This window comes from Crocodylus siamensis, chromosome 9, assembly GCF_052110815.1.
Source record: "Crocodylus siamensis isolate JL-2025a chromosome 9, ASM5211081v1, whole genome shotgun sequence".
In the NCBI taxonomy this organism is placed as follows: domain Eukaryota; kingdom Metazoa; phylum Chordata; order Crocodylia; family Crocodylidae; genus Crocodylus; species Crocodylus siamensis.
The window spans coordinates 14,391,138-14,408,759 of record NC_143403.1 but is presented as its reverse complement, the minus strand read 5'-3'; the positions used below and the strand labels follow the sequence as shown (position 1 = coordinate 14,408,759).

At 43.7% G+C, this 17,622-nt stretch overlaps 1 protein-coding gene across 3 annotated transcripts in view; it reads left to right on the top strand.

Moving 5' to 3' along the window:
- Positions 1–16,652, top strand: part of LOC149857121 (uncharacterized) — a 108,423-nt gene extending 91,771 nt beyond the window's left edge. For all 3 annotated transcript variants that reach the window (XR_016444198.1, XM_090062946.1, XM_090062945.1), the window contains one exon: positions 14,198–16,652. Coding sequence is in view for 2 of the 3 variants with exons in the window: in XM_090062946.1 (XP_089919072.1) it covers positions 14,198–14,260 (63 nt within the window). In the remaining variant the exon portion in view is untranslated. The remainder of the gene's footprint in view (positions 1–14,197) is intronic.
- Positions 16,653–17,622: the final 970 nt, after the last annotated feature.

Here is a 17,622-nt window from a genome sequence, read left to right as displayed (position 1 = left end):
TGCTCTCCAGCAGCCAAACTGCCTTGTTTATATGGGTGGCCCTGGGCCTAAAATGGCTGCCCTCATTAGGCACCTGGAGGCTGCCAGCTCCAGGCCTTAAAGTGGCAGGCACACGTAATGCCCTGCCACAGAAATGATAGAATAATATGCTCTGAGTTTTGGTATGTAGCAGGCTTGGTTGGTTTAGTGTGAAACAAAGGCTTCAACTTGAAACCTGCTTCCTCAATTATGTTCTTGAAAGAGCGTTCTGAAATAATTGTCTGTGGCTGTGGTATATTGTTTTAACCTCTGTGATAGCCAAAGTTACTAAAACAAACAACCAAAGAAATGCTGTACTATTCCTATTATGAAATGTTCATTTTTTGGTATCAGCAGAATTTCATTTCCTGCCCCGCTCTTCTTTAGCCGTTATTTTTACATCTTGCATCAAATACGTGGAAACGAGAGGATTTTTTTGCCAAGTTTTTGTTTCTGTTTTCTCTTGTCCTAGAAATTAGGAAACTTTAAAAGGTAAATTTTACTGTGGGAAATATGGGGCCTATCTGTTACTTTTAAGGAAATGGTGTCCTTGACTAATTTTATGCACTCCGTGTTGTATTGGTTCCTGCACAGTCTCAGAAATGGAGTTTTGGCTGCCTGAATGTCTGCTTGTATAGGAGACCATCATTATGGGCTATCTACAAGCGAATAGGTTGCATCTTGGCCAAACTATGGTACAGTTGCATCCTATGTGAAACCAGCTCTCTCCAGACTTTTAGAAGGGAAGGAGAGCAAAGAGACTGAGGTACTGACTGAAACAGTTGAAACTATAGAAGCTGAGAAGTTCAGGGAGTTGAAGTGTCATGTTGCCTTATGGGATGAGAATAGTTTTACTTCTGGACCAGCTGACTTGAGGGACACTGATTATAGATATGCCAATAAGCAGAGGTCCCAGAAATTTCTTGGAGGAACAAGGATCTTAGCTTCCACAGAAGACTGTCCAAATCTCCCATAGCCAGAAAACTGAGACGGGGCATGGTGTACAGTAGGTCTAGTTACATGAGTCTACATATCTCTTGTATTATGTAAAAGGAAGATAAGAGTGATAATTTCAGAAATTCTTCTGCAAAGTTGGTGTCTGTCTATTTGCTTTAACTGTTCCATGTCCCTGAACTGGTACCCAAAGATGGTGGAACATTGGTAAGGATGTGCTTAAGCCATCTTAATGGAGAGTCTTGGAGTTGAACATTTATCTTTGCTTGGGCAGTTGGTCTGAGGGTACCTCCTCTGAAAGGGGATTCCAAGAAGTTTGCCAGAGAGGCTGAATTCAGACAGATGCTGCAGTATTTGTTGCTTGAGGGAAGTCAGTGGGCCCATCACTGCCATATCTAAGCCTCTCCTATGTTTACCTTAATTAAGTTAAAAAAGGAGGAGAAATTGTCCTAATGTTTAATGAACTGGGAGTTTGAAACCTAGAGCTTGAAAGAATTGCTGTCATATAGCAGGGGTGTCAAATTCATCCCAAATTAAAGATGTAGATCTGGCCATACCAACCAGATTGGGCCCACAGACTGCCCCCCATACCTGCATGTCAGGGCAAGTGCCCACTACAGCTGGTCTGAGATGGCATGGCATATGGTGCATACTCCAGGGCTCACTGTCATGCAGTGCCCACCCCAGACTGCAAGGAGCAGGTGCTGTGTGGTGCCTGTCCCAGACTGGCTAGAATGGGCAATGTGTGAAGCTCGTGTCTTCATGATTTTGCAAATTGTTTGCATTTCTAGTGGAAATAGTCATTAATTTTCACCAAAGTAACTAGAATTTATATGTTTCCTGCTTGGCATCACACTGAAGATCTACATGTCATCACTTGCAATAATGACCTAGACGAGGCAGGTTTTACAGGAGAAGCACAGATTAGGAATTGAATGCATTTGTGAATTTCCCAAAGTAAAATATTGGCATGTCCCTAATTCTTTCTAAAGGTTTAGAAAAGACACAGCTTTCTTGCACAATCCTTGTATTGCCTCGCCTCGTAGCAAGTTTTAGAATATCGTAGTACTCGTGCATAGCCAACCTGAGCATTTGATCTCAGAGTAGGAGTGGCCCAAGGAGGAGCATTGGGATCGCATTATGATTCCTCGACTTCCTTCTTGCTCCTCAGGGCAGAGAAAAGAAATAAGCTACTTTACTCTTTTTGTCATGTAGCTTACACGTCTCATTTCCTGACCAGCTAAGATGACCAGTTAGGAGAAGATTAGAAGGGGAATTTGGAGCTCCTGCCCCCAAACCTATCTGCTCTAAATAGAAAGAGTGGAGGAGGAGTTCCTGATGCAGTCTGAGCAGATCTTCCTCAGATGAGCAGAGCAGACCTTATGTGCCTATTTGACTAGACAATTGCTAGGGATAACCTACCGTATGCGGAGAGGAATTAAACAAGGAACAGAGTGTGTGCTTGTGTCAGTGAAGGGATGGGAGCAGATGCTACACCGAACTATAATGTGAACCGATTTGTGAACTGTAATCATTCAGAACGGTACTGTATCTGAACACTAATGGAATCCAGTCACTGCGATATACAATACAATCGACTCCAGGATTGTGGATTAGCAAATAAGTTATATAGTGCATCCCACAATTGCTTCAGTAGACTTTCACTTTCTGGACAAGTGTTTGGACTTGTTGGCTGTTTCAGGGTTTATTTCCTCAAGGTTTTACTTCTGTTCTATAGAGTTCATGAACTTGGTTTAATTGAAAATAATTCAATTAGAATGATGGAACAAATTAATTTCAGTAGACTATGTGGTCCCTTTGAGGATCATGGACTATGTCTATTGTTTAATCTTTAGTTTGAAGTACCGTACCTATGTTCTTTCAGGACTAAAGAACAGGACAGTGTGTTTTACCCAGGTGTTTAGATACTCATATGGGGTTTGAGCCAAGGGAAGTAAATGGGATTCTTATCATTGACTCCAGCAGGCATAGGATCATGTTTGTGGTGGGAAGGTATTCAGAAAGAATGATTAATAATAATAATAATATGTTTACTCCTGGACAGTCTCATTTTAAAACACCAGTTCCAAATGTCTCAGCACTTTGGTCAGATGGACACTGGTGTCCATTTTCAGTAGGACCCCCAGGCAGAACTATAACTGGTTGTGTGAGTGCCTTCGACAGCAACCACACATGGGATAGCATCAGAGGGCAATGCCACGATATGGTAATACCAGCAGCACAGTTGCTACTCTTTGCCCCAGCCTAAGATCGGTGATGGGGCTCGTGCCCTGATCACCTGCTCTTTGTTACACTAGGACACATGTTTAAAATGGGACTGGCATAGTGAAAAGGGGATGGTTCTGTGGGACTATTTTCTCCCTATCTCTCTCAAATACAGAAATCTCTATAATTTTTACTTTAAGAAAGGCACCACTAAAGCTTCCTAACTGTTGTGTGTCAGTGATTTCCTTATCAATTTTGCCAAATGTACAAGTAAAGTAAGACTTTTTTTTTAAAACTGCCAGCCCTACAAACTGAGTGTCTGATCCTCAGCTGCTATAAAACAGATTGACTTCACTTTCATTTTTTCACATCAATTTCTGTTTTGGCTTACAAAACAAGCAACCATTTTTTCAGAAATGTGAATATTTTCCTCTCAGCTTCAGTCTTGCCTTTTAAATATCAACCTGTTAGAGCTTGCTTTCTTTTTCTTAAATTGAGAAAACAACACCCTAACTTATTTTTAAAATGACAGCGCACCATTTTAAAAAGCAGCATTTGGTTCAGCATACACAATTATTTTTCTGAATGTTATAAAATAAAACAGAAAAGATTTACATTAATTATAAGTCGCTGCTCAAAAAGACATTTTGCCACAAAATTCAGAGTTACTCAATATGCGTAGTCACTTTTAATGAGCTGATTTGCTGGTTAAATTAAAATGCTATTTTCTTATATTCCATAAGAGCAGTGTATATGCAACTGAACAAAAATAAAATTGAAATTTACATTTTCATCAGATGAATAACCAGCATGCCGTGGACTGTTCAACTGCAATTTATGATTATGCAAATGAACCAGGTTTTGCAACTTGAATATGTATGGTAAATGGGAGTTCCATTATAGTGTATCAAAAAAAGCCATTAACATTGAAAATTATATACAATTGACATGAACATTTTTAAAATATGTTTAAAAGCTGCTAATGCTCTCTGTGTTTTCCTCCCACACGTGTATGAAATAATTGAGTGAATACTTAATTAAATGAGATCTGCCCTTCTTTGGGGTTATATATCGTCCATAGCAACTTGCCAATTTCTTGAATCTATTTGTTCTGCAACATCAGCTAAAAATGCTGACTAATTCTTATCCTGCAGCATTATAAAAGAATTAATTTTGTGTATTTGCTATTGAAAATTAAGGATAGAATGGTCATCTGTGACTGGATAGTAGGTCCCATGGTAGCTTTTTGTTCTCTGGATTGAGATCAGCTCTCAGTTTTGACTACTCAAACACATGAATCAGGAGTTGCTTCCTGTGCTTCTGCTCCAGTGTTTGGCTATGAGATAGATGTTACTATCTTTTCTCCTATTCAGCAGTCCCTCTTCTATTAACAGGCACAATGAAATCATGTAGATCAAAGAGGGATAACTGAAACTCACCCCGTGTATGCTTGCCAGTGTTCCCATTCGCTACGGTCTTTGTGGAAAATGAACACAGCGGCCACATCCAGGTGAGCTAGCATGTGCTCATTGTGGTTTGTCAGAGCAGTTTGAGACAGTGCAAGAGGCACTCTGGGAAAGAAAAAATGTTCCCCGCACTGCATATTTACAGAGCGGACTCTAATTTTGATACTGGGAAATCCCAGTATCAGAGAAAAGCATGCTGAAAAAAAAAAAAAGTGGCACAAGCTGAGAAAAGGTAACCGGAGGCTGAGTCTTTTAGAGAGAAGCTCTGTCACCCAGCCAGAGCATCTCTATGGCTGCTCCGTGCCCCTGCTGCCCCAGTGCATTGTCTCATCATGGGGCAAGGAATGGGGCAAGGCTGCAGCAGTAGATTGACCCAGGCTCTGTCCCACATACGCAGGGGCATAGGGGTGGGTGGGCTGTGGGAGTGGAGATGTGGGGAGCTGTGTGGGAAGGATGGATCCCCCATGCCCCTCCCTGCATGGTGCACAGTCCCCCTGAAGCAGCAGCAGCAGTCATGACACTCATGGCCACTCCTGGCAGAGACCCTTGGCATCTGCAAATCTGCTGGCCCATACCTTCTGGCATACGGCCTCGGGCAGGACCCAGCTGCTCATGCTGTCGCCTGTAGCTTCTGGCACTGCATGCCAGAGCTGCATGCCCTTGGGCCAGCCCAGCTTCATGGAGGCAGAAACCAGGCTGCCTTGAGGGTGCACAGCTCTGGTGTGCAGTGCTGGGATCTGTGAGTGACAGCATGATGGCTGGGTCCTGCCCAAGGGCATGCATTGGTGCCCAGTCCAGTCCCTGCTTCTAGTCTATTATTTTTGTTTCTAATGGACTACACAAGATTCCTGAAAATCAACCAGGAAGGTACTGAGGGGTGCTCCTGGCTGTGATGCCTTAACAACAGGAGCCTTTGCTTATCCTGGGGGATTGTGGTGGGGGTACTGGAGTTGGAAGAGCCCCCCATGAGGCTCTATTACAGGCCATAACTACTTATTTTGGACTATTAGAGACATTCCTGGTGGCCAAGTCAGTTTTTCCTTTAGGAAAGAATTCTTCAGTTTATACTATCAAGTCCTGGTGGGAGAGTATCCTGAGAAGTTATTGTACCCCTTAACAGGGTGCATGGTGCTGGCTGAGCCATAGACAAAGGAGCATAACCACACATACCCACCACAGATCTCTCAGCTGTCAGATGGGATGGGACCTGCTGGCAGAAGCTGCAGCTGCAGGGGTAACTGCCATGCAGCCCTCCCCCATGCCCACACCAGTGCTGGGACATGCAGTCCTGATCTGGGTGGGGGATCTCCTTGTCTCAGGAAGCACTTGGGGTGTGTGGTGGGTTGGGGGTAGGGCTGGAGGTGGCGGTAAGGGTGTGGATGTGGTGTTGTGTGGGTGATGGGTGTTGGGGCAGGGGGAGAGTTCTGGGCAGGAGAGGCTGCCAGAGCCAGGTGTAGAGTGTCCCCCCCCCGAGCCCCTAGAGCACCCTGTACAGGGGGACGCCAGCCTGGAACAGAAGGGGCTTGCTCATCCCAGCCCCTGAGCCCCAGTAAAGGGTTTCCCAGGAATAGCACTGGGGCTTGGGCACAGGCACAGGGAGCAGAGCATCAAGGGCTGGCACTGCTCAGCCACAAAGCAATGGGTGAGACAGCTGCAGCTGGACCTGTGTCCTGGTGCTGGGATGGAGCTGCTGCCAGGAGGGACCTAGTGGGGAGCAGGCAGGAGCTGCAGGTCAGGATAAGGGGCACTGGCAGGGCTGTGGGTTGGGAGTGATGGGCAGGGCACTGGCATTTCAGTGCTGCTCAGTGCTCCACATCTTGGTGACTGAAGGGGGCAGGGACAGATCTGATTTTTCTATGAGAAAAAAACCAAAAGTAAACACCAAAGTGTATAGATATTTAGAATTCATTTTATTATGATGCTAGAGGCACTGATAGACTTCCAAATTGCTTTAAAATTGTAAATATATCAATAAAATATTGCCCAACTGAATTCTCTCTATATAATGGCATTTCATTTTAATCATGGAAGAACATGAATTTGGGGTATTTTAGTGAGAGAATTTGGGGTGTTTTTATCAGAGAATTTGCAATTTTCAAATGGGAAACACCAGGTTCTCTGCTGGTCATACAAGTGGCAAGACCCAGGTAGAGAAGCCTGCCTAGGGCCAGCACTGGGGACCTAGCTGGGGGACAGATGAGGTGGCTGACCTGACCATTTGGGGTCAGGAGGACAACTTCGACAGTTTGAAGCGGGCAACACAACAAGCATATCTTCTGCCTAGATGGCGGAGCAGATGCACCAGAAGACATGACAGCAGTGCTGCCTGAAAGCAAACTGCAGCCACAGCTCGCTGGCAGCTGGCCCAGAGGTGCAGGAGGCTCTGCTGCAATGCCCCTACTATAGCGCAGGCAGCTGTATGGTCCCCTTCCAGGTCTGGCAGATGTGCAGACATGGGGCTGCAGGTCCAAAGGGCGGGGGTGCTGTTGCAGGTGGAAGCAGGTCAGAGAGGCAGTAGTCCCTACTGCCAGACTACTACAGTGGGTAGAGGGTGCAGGGGCCACTCTAGGTCAGGGCTGCTCAGCTGGCCAGGTCTCAGAAGCTCCTGTCTATCTGTAACATTCAAATACTGTGGGCCCTAAGGCCCACCTGGCTAACTAGTAGTCCCTATTGTATGGGGGCTAATGGGTGAATGCTACAACAAAATACTTGGGACAACAAAGGCAAAAAACAGGACAGGAGTGATATGAGTGTCAAAGGGTCAAAAATGTGAAAATAAGTGTGCCTGTGAGGGACCCCGCCCAGGCCGCACCCACTGGTGCTCAAAGGTATCCAAGGGGCTGGTAGATGCTGCCCACTGGTGCTTTGCCCAGAAATGTGCATGGACAAGTGACAGGAAAGCAGTCCCACTGTCTCCAGGCACCTTCCCAGCCAAAGCCCCCTTCCTGGCCAAGTACAGGGTCCACTTGGCCAAGGCCAGGAGGGGGTTGACTAGGAGGTGCGGCTGCAGATGGAGTGACCAAAAACAAAAAGGTGGGGGGTGAAATTCAACCGGAGCCTCAGGAGGAGGTTCTGGAGGTGGAGGTGGCCCCAGAAGCGTCTGAGGGCAAATAGTCCTGCAGCTGCTCTCCAGGGCAGCTTTTTATACTGGTGGAGCCAGCACACGTGCTGGCCTTAGCCTCTAGGTCCCCCTGGCTGAAGATTCAGGAGGAGCTAGGCAGGCTTAATTTGCCCCAAGTAGCACAATTTGCCCCAAGCTAAAGTGTACATTCAGGCACATGTGCTGAGGCACAAACCTCTGGCACAAATCTGTGCTGCTGCTATTTGAGCTGCTGCAAGTGCATGTGCCTGCATGTGTGGATGCACCCGGAGAGGCTATGAACATGGTCGCACACATCCAGTGAACATTCTGAATGAGGTTTTGCAGAAAGTGCTTTGCAACGTTCCTAACTGATTTGCAGGTATAATGCGGACTGCTTCTTTTCACTTTAAAGTTGCACAGAGAACCACAGTATGCAGACAAACAGACTCGACTATACATTTTTTAAATGTATCCATTAAAATGAGGAGATCTTAAGAGAATTTTCTGTGGGTTTCTTCAAAGAGAGTAATTTCCTTCATACATCCGTGGGTTACTTTTGCCTGGTTTTGTTGTCTTTTGAAATGAAATCACCTCGTCCTAGCATCAGGCTGATCAAAGTGAAAATTAAACCGGACAATTCCAGTGGGTAGCCACACTCTTGAAATGTATTCAGCAACTGGTAGCATGTGGCGATTTACTGAACTTGCTGTATATACTTAACAGATGCAGCACTCTTTAGTCAACATCAGCATTATTTTGAGGTTGCAGTCAATCTCTCAAAGGCAACCAACTCCCTGCCACGTATTGCTAGTCATTGCCAACCCTCTGAAGAGAAAGATGCAAGTAGACCACAGCAATAATAATAAAAGAATTATCACATATCTTAGGTTGCTTTTGGTTTTTTGGGTATTTTTCCCTATTGGCTTCCTCAAAGCAAATGTGTTCTTTTGTTAATTTTTACTCAGACTGGGTTGGTGGAGGTGTCACAGTTTCTTTGGCTGTCAAAATCTTAAAGGTCAGAGTCTGAACCCCTTGCCTATACTGCATTTTATTTATTTCAGTGGAACAATTCATGCTGTAAGTCATTATCTACATTTAGGGGGCTGTGGGTCACTCTAAAAACAGATGGACATTGTGGCAAATTAAAAAGAATGATTGGTCCCATTGAAATAGATGGAATCAGAATCTATCCCTAAGTGATTGCTCTCCTTCTGGTATTTGATCTGCTGATTTGTGCTGTAATAATTTCCAAATCTTTTTCTTCACATTAGTGAGATGGCAGAAGAGAATGGCAGGAACATCATAAAATAAAACATGTTCATGATGTCTAGCTACTGAGACTGACCCTTATCACACTCAGTTTAGCAGCCAGTTGGCTGCTCCTTCCTTGTCTTATCTTCCTTATTTCATCTTCTTTGGTGATTGAAAATGTGCTATTTTTAAATGAAAATCTTTGTCACTGGGCTGTCATTAGAGTTTGCTCAAACTCTTTGCCAAGATCAAGAAGTCTGAGGCTTGTGCCAGCCTAAGAAAAAAGAGACTGGAAAGAAGGTGTGAACATGCTTTGGAAGACAAAAATGACCATTGAGAAAGAGGTACAAAACAAAATTGATCATCTAGGCCTCGCCATCCAGCACATAAAAATAAGGATACTGGCACATGAGAATGCAGCTCCATAAAAACAGGGAAGTAAAACTACAAATGATTACATTTGTTCATTAGGAAAAAAAACATTAAAAACTTATTAAAAAGGAAAAGGAAGAAGGCATACTGAATCACAGCTATCCAGTCTGTGCTTTGACTTTTTCAAGCCTGCACTAGAATATTCCTGGACTTCATGATCGACATTTGCTCCAATGGCTACTTACTTGATATTCAAGAGACATGTGGGGAGATTTTGGGCTGTCTTCCAGTTTGGAAATTACATCCCAGCTACATACCTTACTGATGGCAGATGGATGGCTGCCCTCAGATTTGGAATTGTCCAAACTTTTCCTAAACTAGTGTGACCACATATTTAATTATCATATGCTGCACAACTCAAACCGTTATGCTTTGGATCAGAGCTACAAATATATCCTTCAGGGTTAGCTATACTGCTGTTTTTTTTACTGTAAGGACAGTTAAAAGTTGTATTCTACAGTAGGTGTTAAATTAGGCAGAACTTTAAAACCAATTTAAACCCTTTTATATAACATGGATGGAGTATGTAGCAGAGGGCATACATTTATTTGAAGTATCACTCTGCCTTCTTAAATGGTTTCAGCAGCTTGGCAGTACTTCTCAGGGTGAGCATTTAGGTAGTGTGAGCCTATCTAGATGACATCACCCATGAAAAATTTGTTTTCCCTTCACTGCTTGATCCAGCACAAGGACACAGATGAAAGATCTAATAGGATGATATCTGCCTGTTGACTTGTAAATACATATATATAAGAAAAGACATGTTACTTTCAATGGCTTTTGCTTAAGTTGCAAATTAGACAACTACTACTGAAAGGCAGTATTAGCGCAGTCTTTTCTACCTCCAGAGTCTTTGTCACAAAACAGATTGCAGCCCAGATCTTTGTGTTTTTTGATTATTACAATAATAAAACCCAAGACAAATGTCTTATGTCTTGCCTACCTTCTCTAAATTTTGCTAAATTAATCTCATTAATGCATGCCAGAAATACTAGTACATGTTTTTTGTATTGAGTTACAGTACTGATTTAGGCAATTTGTTTGGGGGAATAGATGCAGAGGGAGGTTTTATTATTTCTAAGGAAAAAGTCCTTTTTGGTATCTTTAGAATACATTTTTAAAGCTGGGAGCAATGGTTTATTTATTAATTCCCATAAACTTCCATGCCTCTGTTAACAAACAATATATGGCTAGAAACAATACGGACAGCATAGCTTCTAGCTAACTTCTGTGCATGAAGTTTGAAGATTTTATGTTGTCTTAGGCTAAGTACAGATGTACAAAAAGCCCCTGGTGAAAGAGGTCTATCATTCGTTAAAGCGCTAGAAATTAGAGCGTGAGTGAACTGAACAGATGTTTGCTGTTTGGTTGTGGGGGGGAACTCAGATCCTGCCCACACTGGCCACTGGGAGCACTCCTGCATGTGTCCCAGGAGGCTGCCAGTGGCCTCTCTCCCCAGCCTTGCCCCCCACCAGCTGGTGTTATTAGCAGCAGGCGGGGGGGGAGAGACCCTCTGTTAGCAGGCAATTAGTGGGAAAATCAGGACGACCAATTAGAAAGTGCCCAATTGTTTTACAATCGCTGAACGGACATGGTTGACAGGGAGCTAAGCAGGCCTAGGCATAATAATTAACTAGGAAAATTATACACGACCACAAGGGACACAAATAGGAGGGGTAATAATTGATTATATTCTTAACAACCAACCATAACATCAACAATTCAATACTACCAACAACAGTGAGCAACAAGGGGGTTGGGGAGAGAGAGAGAGAGAGAGACAGTATTGTTCTTGTTGCTCATTGTTGTTGGTAGTTGTTGCAGAGCACTTAGGTGCCCTGCTCCTTTTAAAGAGGGGAAACTGCTAGGGAAAGAGCCCTAGCAGTGAGTGAGATGCCCTAGCTGCTGGTTGCCAGGGCAACCAGAGTTTGCTAGTGGCCCACACCTGCCAGTGGTCAGCTGACTGAAAGGGGCAGGGCCTGGCACATATAAACCTCAGGGCTGAGGCCAGCCTGGCAGATCCCTGCCAGCAGCCAAGGGAGAAGGAGGTCTCCCAGAGCAAGCAGAGGCCTGACTGCAGGTACAGCCTCTGACATGGGTGAGGGATGGAACACCCCGGGGTGGCTTGAATGATGTTGTTATAGCCCAGGGGCTTGTGTTTTGTTTGCTGTTAAGACCGGTGGCTTGGGTGAGGCTATAAGGGGATGGAGGAGGCCTCATAGGGGGTCCGCAGCAGCGTGGGAACCCCAGCCCCAGAGAGGGGGCAGTGAGAAGCCTCAGAGAGAGACAGGGCCGCAGAGGGCCCAGGGAGGACAAGGGGGCCAAATTGTAACAAGGCCCAGACCGAACAACATCTGTTCTGTCTATGAGGCTTCGGGCGTGGTAAAGGGATGGTTGGAGCCACGCATAACCCATAAGGCTAGGGTTTCCCAAAACACCTGTTGTGTCACTTACCTTGGAGCAGCACCCACCAGAAGTCTGGGAGTCTACAGGGCCAGAGTGTACAACAAACCATGACCAAGAGGGCGTAAAGGCAGCCTCCCATATATACATTTCCATCAAAGACATAGCAGGTGAGAATTGAGGGTGCCCATTGGGCCAACTTGGCACAGTAAGGGGGCCTTGGGGAGATCATGGCCATCCTGTAGGACCCCATGCCATGTTGGTAGTATTGAATTGTATGGCAGAGTTGATTACTTCTGGGAGAACGTGTGTGTACAAACAGCAATGAGGCAAGCAATTTCATGTAGAAAGTACCAGTGAGCAGTCTTGGGCTTTGGCTCCCAGCACTCAGACACTGTGGCAGCAGCTCACACCCACAAAGGATGCTGACCTGTGATCCTTACCAGAGGAACACAAATAAATACGCATGGGAGACTGGCCACCTCAACCCTCATCCACCCTGCATTTATCCCTCTTTCAGCTAGCCACTTTACATCACTCGGATGGCCTAGTGGCTTCCCGCACTTTCTGAGGCTTCATTATGCAAGCTCTTTTCCTAAACTGCATCAACTCCTAGTAGAGATTAAAAGTTTGCCCAGTTTGCAACTTTCTGGCTTCTGGCATAGAATGCTGTGATTGGACAACAACACCCCAACTTCTTCCCTGCATCTCCTCTGGGCCAGGCAGAGACTTGCCAGGGCTGCTGTTGGGGGAAGAGACCCTAGACCCCTCTCCCTGCAGCCCCCCTCTCAGGCTGTGTTGTGGTGCAGCCCAGCAGGGGCAGCTGCAGGGAGAGAGACCCCACACTCCTTCCCCCTACAATGCCTCCTGTGCTGTGGGGTTGGGGGAGTTGCAGGACAGAAATGTGTGTCTCCTTCCCCCCACCCCCCACTCCCCGGGGGAGTCACTGGCTGGGTCAGTAATAGCCACTGGGGCAGGGCAGGCCCAGACTTGGGCAGAGCAAACTGTGCCCTGTGCAACACCACCTGGGATAGCAACAATCATGCTCAGTCTAAGTTGACCCTTGATGACTCTGGACAGACATTCAATAAAGCACTCTAACAAAAAGCACTTTGGGTTAGTACACATCCGTTGAGGGTTAACTTAGAGCAGGCTCCCCCTGTTTTTTTTTTAAAGTGCTCCAAGAGCCATGAATGTCTGTTCAGTTACAGCTTTAGAGCACTTTCTGCCTGCTTAATGTGTAACGTCTGTACCTAGCCTCAGTGGTTAAGTGGCAGGAGAAAACAGTAGTCAACGCTCTCAATCCCACCTACAACTTGTATTAAAATGTGTTGGCTTGAAGGGAATAAGACGCTTCAATTACACGTCTCTTGCCTCAAAGCTATGTCTGATAACTCCTCTTTGCTCTTAGCTTGCAGGTGTTCTCTTCTCCTTGAAGTGCATGATTGCTTTTATGTATGGAGTTAAAGCCACTGCTTTATCTGACATTTAGTGTAGGCTGTATCTGCTTCTTTCCTAGCCCTGAGGAAGGGTACTTTATGCCCCAAAACTTGTCTAACATCTCTCCCAACTGTTCAGCTGGTCCAATAAAAAATATCACTGAAAAATCCCTTGCTCTCTGTAGAAGAGAAAGTATGCAACCCTTGGGAAATAAGATAGTGTCCATAGAAGTAGATCTTTGTTCAGGAGGCCAGCTGAAACAACTGGGCTATCTGCCTGATGGATATTTAGGGAAAGGAGCGGAGGCCAGTTTCAACATGCTCTGGTTACTGTACATTATTGTTTGGTTACGTTCTGTAGATCTCTTCCACAACTGTCTTTGTGTCTAGAATCTGCTGTTAACATAGATATTTTTAGCTTTTATGTGAGACTTTTTCATCTTCTTGTTTGATCTTGAAATAAAATTGCAGTCATGTGTTTGTGACTTTGGAATCCTTTTGTCTGAAAATGATAGTGATTAAACATTAGGCTACCTCCAATACAGGCTTTAGGAGCAGAAGAGTATGGTAATTCCTGACATATATGCAGCCTGTTCATCCCGAAGCATCTCAGTTGATGACTTTTACGAGAGTGAAATCTGTGCAGATGTAACAAGTTCTCTCTCCTGGTTCTGGTTGTAATATTTGGTAAGGCCTTAGAGGGAAGACTGATTTGGAAAGGAGGCACAGCACTTTAATTGCAGAAACACCAGCTCAGATTTAATACCAAGAATAACACTTTCCGTCATGAATAGAACTTTCAACTTTAATGCACCTACTCCTAATAGTACTTAGTATAGTCAAGGGGACTACTCCTAACAGCAAATGTTGTAGCGTACAAAACTGAAATCCATTCGCCCATTATTAAAACATTCATATTTTTTCAGCATGCACCAGTACTACAGAAGAATACAGAATGGGAAGTGAAAAATAATCCTCTGCCAACCTGAAGCTGCCTGGAGAAATTGCAGTTACCTAGGATGCTAGAGGCAAGCATATCGACTATTGCAAAAACTGTTGGGGGAATTGTTAGTAACAACAAATGCTCGACACTTTGGTTTTACACCTCATCTGACATCTGGGCTATGAGAGAAGAAACTGACACTGAGATTCAAATAGCTTTGGTAATTAGCAGAAACAGAGGTAACAGAAAGTAGGAAAACAACATGAAAGGTAAACAGATTGATATTTGAGGAGATGCTTTCAAGATTATTCCAGTGTGAAAGTTCTTTTTAAATTACCGATTGTGATCACACATACATTGTCTCATGTTATCTACGCCCCCTTGTTCTCTTCTTACGCCTCTTTGTTATTGTGCTTTTAAACCTTAATCATTTTTTCCACAGAAATGAAAATTGTTATTAGCATCTGTTGTGTCTGCATAATTACTGTGCCTGTTAAAAGGCTTATTTTTGTTATTTCCAGCTCTTTTGTGCAAATCCCTCCATTGGTAATTAGTATATCTTACAAATACTGGTAGGGGGAAAAGGATCCTGAATTTGCAGCATAAAACCGGAATTGTCCTCCGATGGCTAATACTATAGCAGGTATCATAAAAATACAAGTAATACGAAAAAGAAATAATCCCAGGCTGTGTCTTACTGTATATGTTGCCAAGGAGATCTGGCTTTGAGAATAAATTTGAGACCCTTGCTCTTTGTATTGCCTATAGAAGAAATTGTCAAGGAAGCAATGTTTTTCTTTTCAGAGGTACACGTTTCTTTATTTCCCTTATTGTCTTCTTGCTGAGTGGTGTGGTAAGCTTCAGAGAAGACTGCTGACTTCCCATCTGTCGGTGAAGTTGCATGACGGTAGCTGTTGTTAAAACATCTGGAAAAGATGGAGCCATGAAGTGTTACATAGGATGTAAAGTCTTTAAGCATTGATGTGTTAGGACCTGACTGTGCTGACTCGCATCTTGCATGGTGACTTACGGCTACATGAAATGAGTATGATGTGGTTTGCAACACTGTTTTAAATTCATTTTGTACTTGTGTAAATACTTCCAAAAGGTGCCAAAGAATGAGCTTATCAGACCTTTAAGAGCAAGATCCTTGCTGGCTCTTGGATGCAGAACTGTGGTTGTGGCTGTTATGTATTCCCTCCTTCTGTCCCCAACACGTGGCGCATGCTTGGGAAAAAGATGAATGTCTCGCCAGCTGCTAGAATAGGTCACTCACAAGTAAGCAGATGGATGTATGTAGCTGGCCCTTCCTTGCTGTCCTCTCCTCTTGTCCTCTGAAGTTTTCCTTCTCTTTCACAGATTCACAAAACAATACTCAATGAGCCTGTCACCCACATGGCCTTGGTTTTGGGTATTGACATGAATATGTCTCCTTGTTGGAGGCTTGACAATGCTTGACTGTCTCCTTCTTACAGTAATCTGAGAAGACTAGGAAGTGCTACACCACCTGTCTTCCAGGTGGCTTAAACTCACCAATTACATTAACCTCTGGAGTTACGCTCTGTGTCCTTGTACCTTTTGTAACCTTTAAGAGAAGTTAGGACAGAGTTTGCTGACTCACCAGCTGTCCTCTTAAATCTTGCCCTAAATCACTATTTTAACTTTTAGGATGGGGTTAGAAAGCTCAAAGTCACTCATACAATACAAGCCTGAGGACAATAGCAATCATAAGAACTTGAAAAGCAGGATTTAATATTGATATCAAGCTGCATAATTCAGCAGAAATAAATATTGATAGTTTAGACTCTGGCAGGGCAGCTGGGAACCTTGGACTTGGAAGTATGCAGCTAAACGAATAGAATATGCACAAAAAAATTTAAAAAATGCAAAAGTAGTTTCTATGCTGGTAATTCTGAATTCTCCTGCTTGCTTATTGGCTCATGCTGTCATTTTTATGATATCAGGTTAAGTTTCCCAAGTTTGCCCCTGTTCATCTGATACCTCTGTACAGCACTAGCCTTGAAAGCTAAATGTCTGTCTAAATGGGACAACGTTCTCTTGTTTTTAAAGCCATCTTTCCTAAGCAATAAGTCCATTCTCTGAGAGGCTATAATATGATGCACAAGTCTGAAAAGAAACTTAGAAAGCTGCCCCTGGAAGAACTTCTTAAAAGCTGTCAATTTTTCTGCCATATAATAGAAACTCATAATTCATTTAAGTGAAACTTGTTTTCCAGTCCACAAGTTTTTGGGTGTAAGTGTGTCCTTTGAGAGAAACAATAGGAAACAACCTCTGTTGTTTTTGATTACCGTTGTGTTTTGTTTTTCACTTATTATGCTAATTTTATGCTAATAATGCTCCTACATTAAGTTTCACTTTATGCCGCATAAACTGACAAATAGAGCAATATTTATCAAACATAAATATTAAAAGCTCTATGAAGACTTTTAGGCTGTGGCTCTAATTATTATGCTAATTTATCCTTAAATTATACTTGTAACTACCACACCACAGTTCACAGTTTAACATGGCACAAAAGTGGTAAAAGACCACAATTCTATTCCTTAATACTAGTAATTAATCGCATACAAAGCTTGCCTGTCAACAAAGAACCCTGTCAAAAATCGTGGTTGCTGGTATAAAGGTAAGTTTTTCATGTTCTGGGCATCTATTCAGTCTATACTAATTCTCCCACAAATATTAAAGATCACCAGACATTTCTTTATTTAAGGGAAAGTCCAGACTTAGGATGTCATATTTACCAAGTCAGCCTTGCCCATAGTTTTTATCTTCATGCCGATAAGCCTGCTGAAGTTCATTGCTGCTTATGCAAGGTGAGTAAGATTTGGGTCTTGTGCTCTTCTCAGATATTCCACATATGGGATCAAATTAAGTTTATGCATGTTGACATCAGTGGGATTATATTAGTGTCATAGAGAGCCAACTCTGGCCTGATGCATAGAGAATGCATCATCTCCATAGAGAAGGAGCCCTACTACTGGATGAGGACCCCACTGTACTAACTCCCATACAACCTAAGGACAGATGTTGTCTGCTCCAAACAGTTTATGATCTATATATAAGACAATAGCTACAATAGGGATGAAGATAGGCAGTGGCTATGTACAAGCAAACAATGAGATAGGAATTGGTTCAGTCCACTAGTAGTCCCATTGTTGTCAAGGTTTTATACCTATTGCAGCAAAGGAAGTGTTAAGGAGGAATTTGAAGGGGAATGATGAAGCGTTTCACAGCTAGTAGGGTCGGAAGGGACCTGAGCAGATCATCAAGTCCAACCCCCTGCCATAGCAGGAAAAAGTACTGGGGTCAAACAACCCCAGCAAGGTGTACATCTACCCTTGTCTTCAAGACCCCCAGGGTAGGAGCCAGCACCACTTGGCTTGGAAG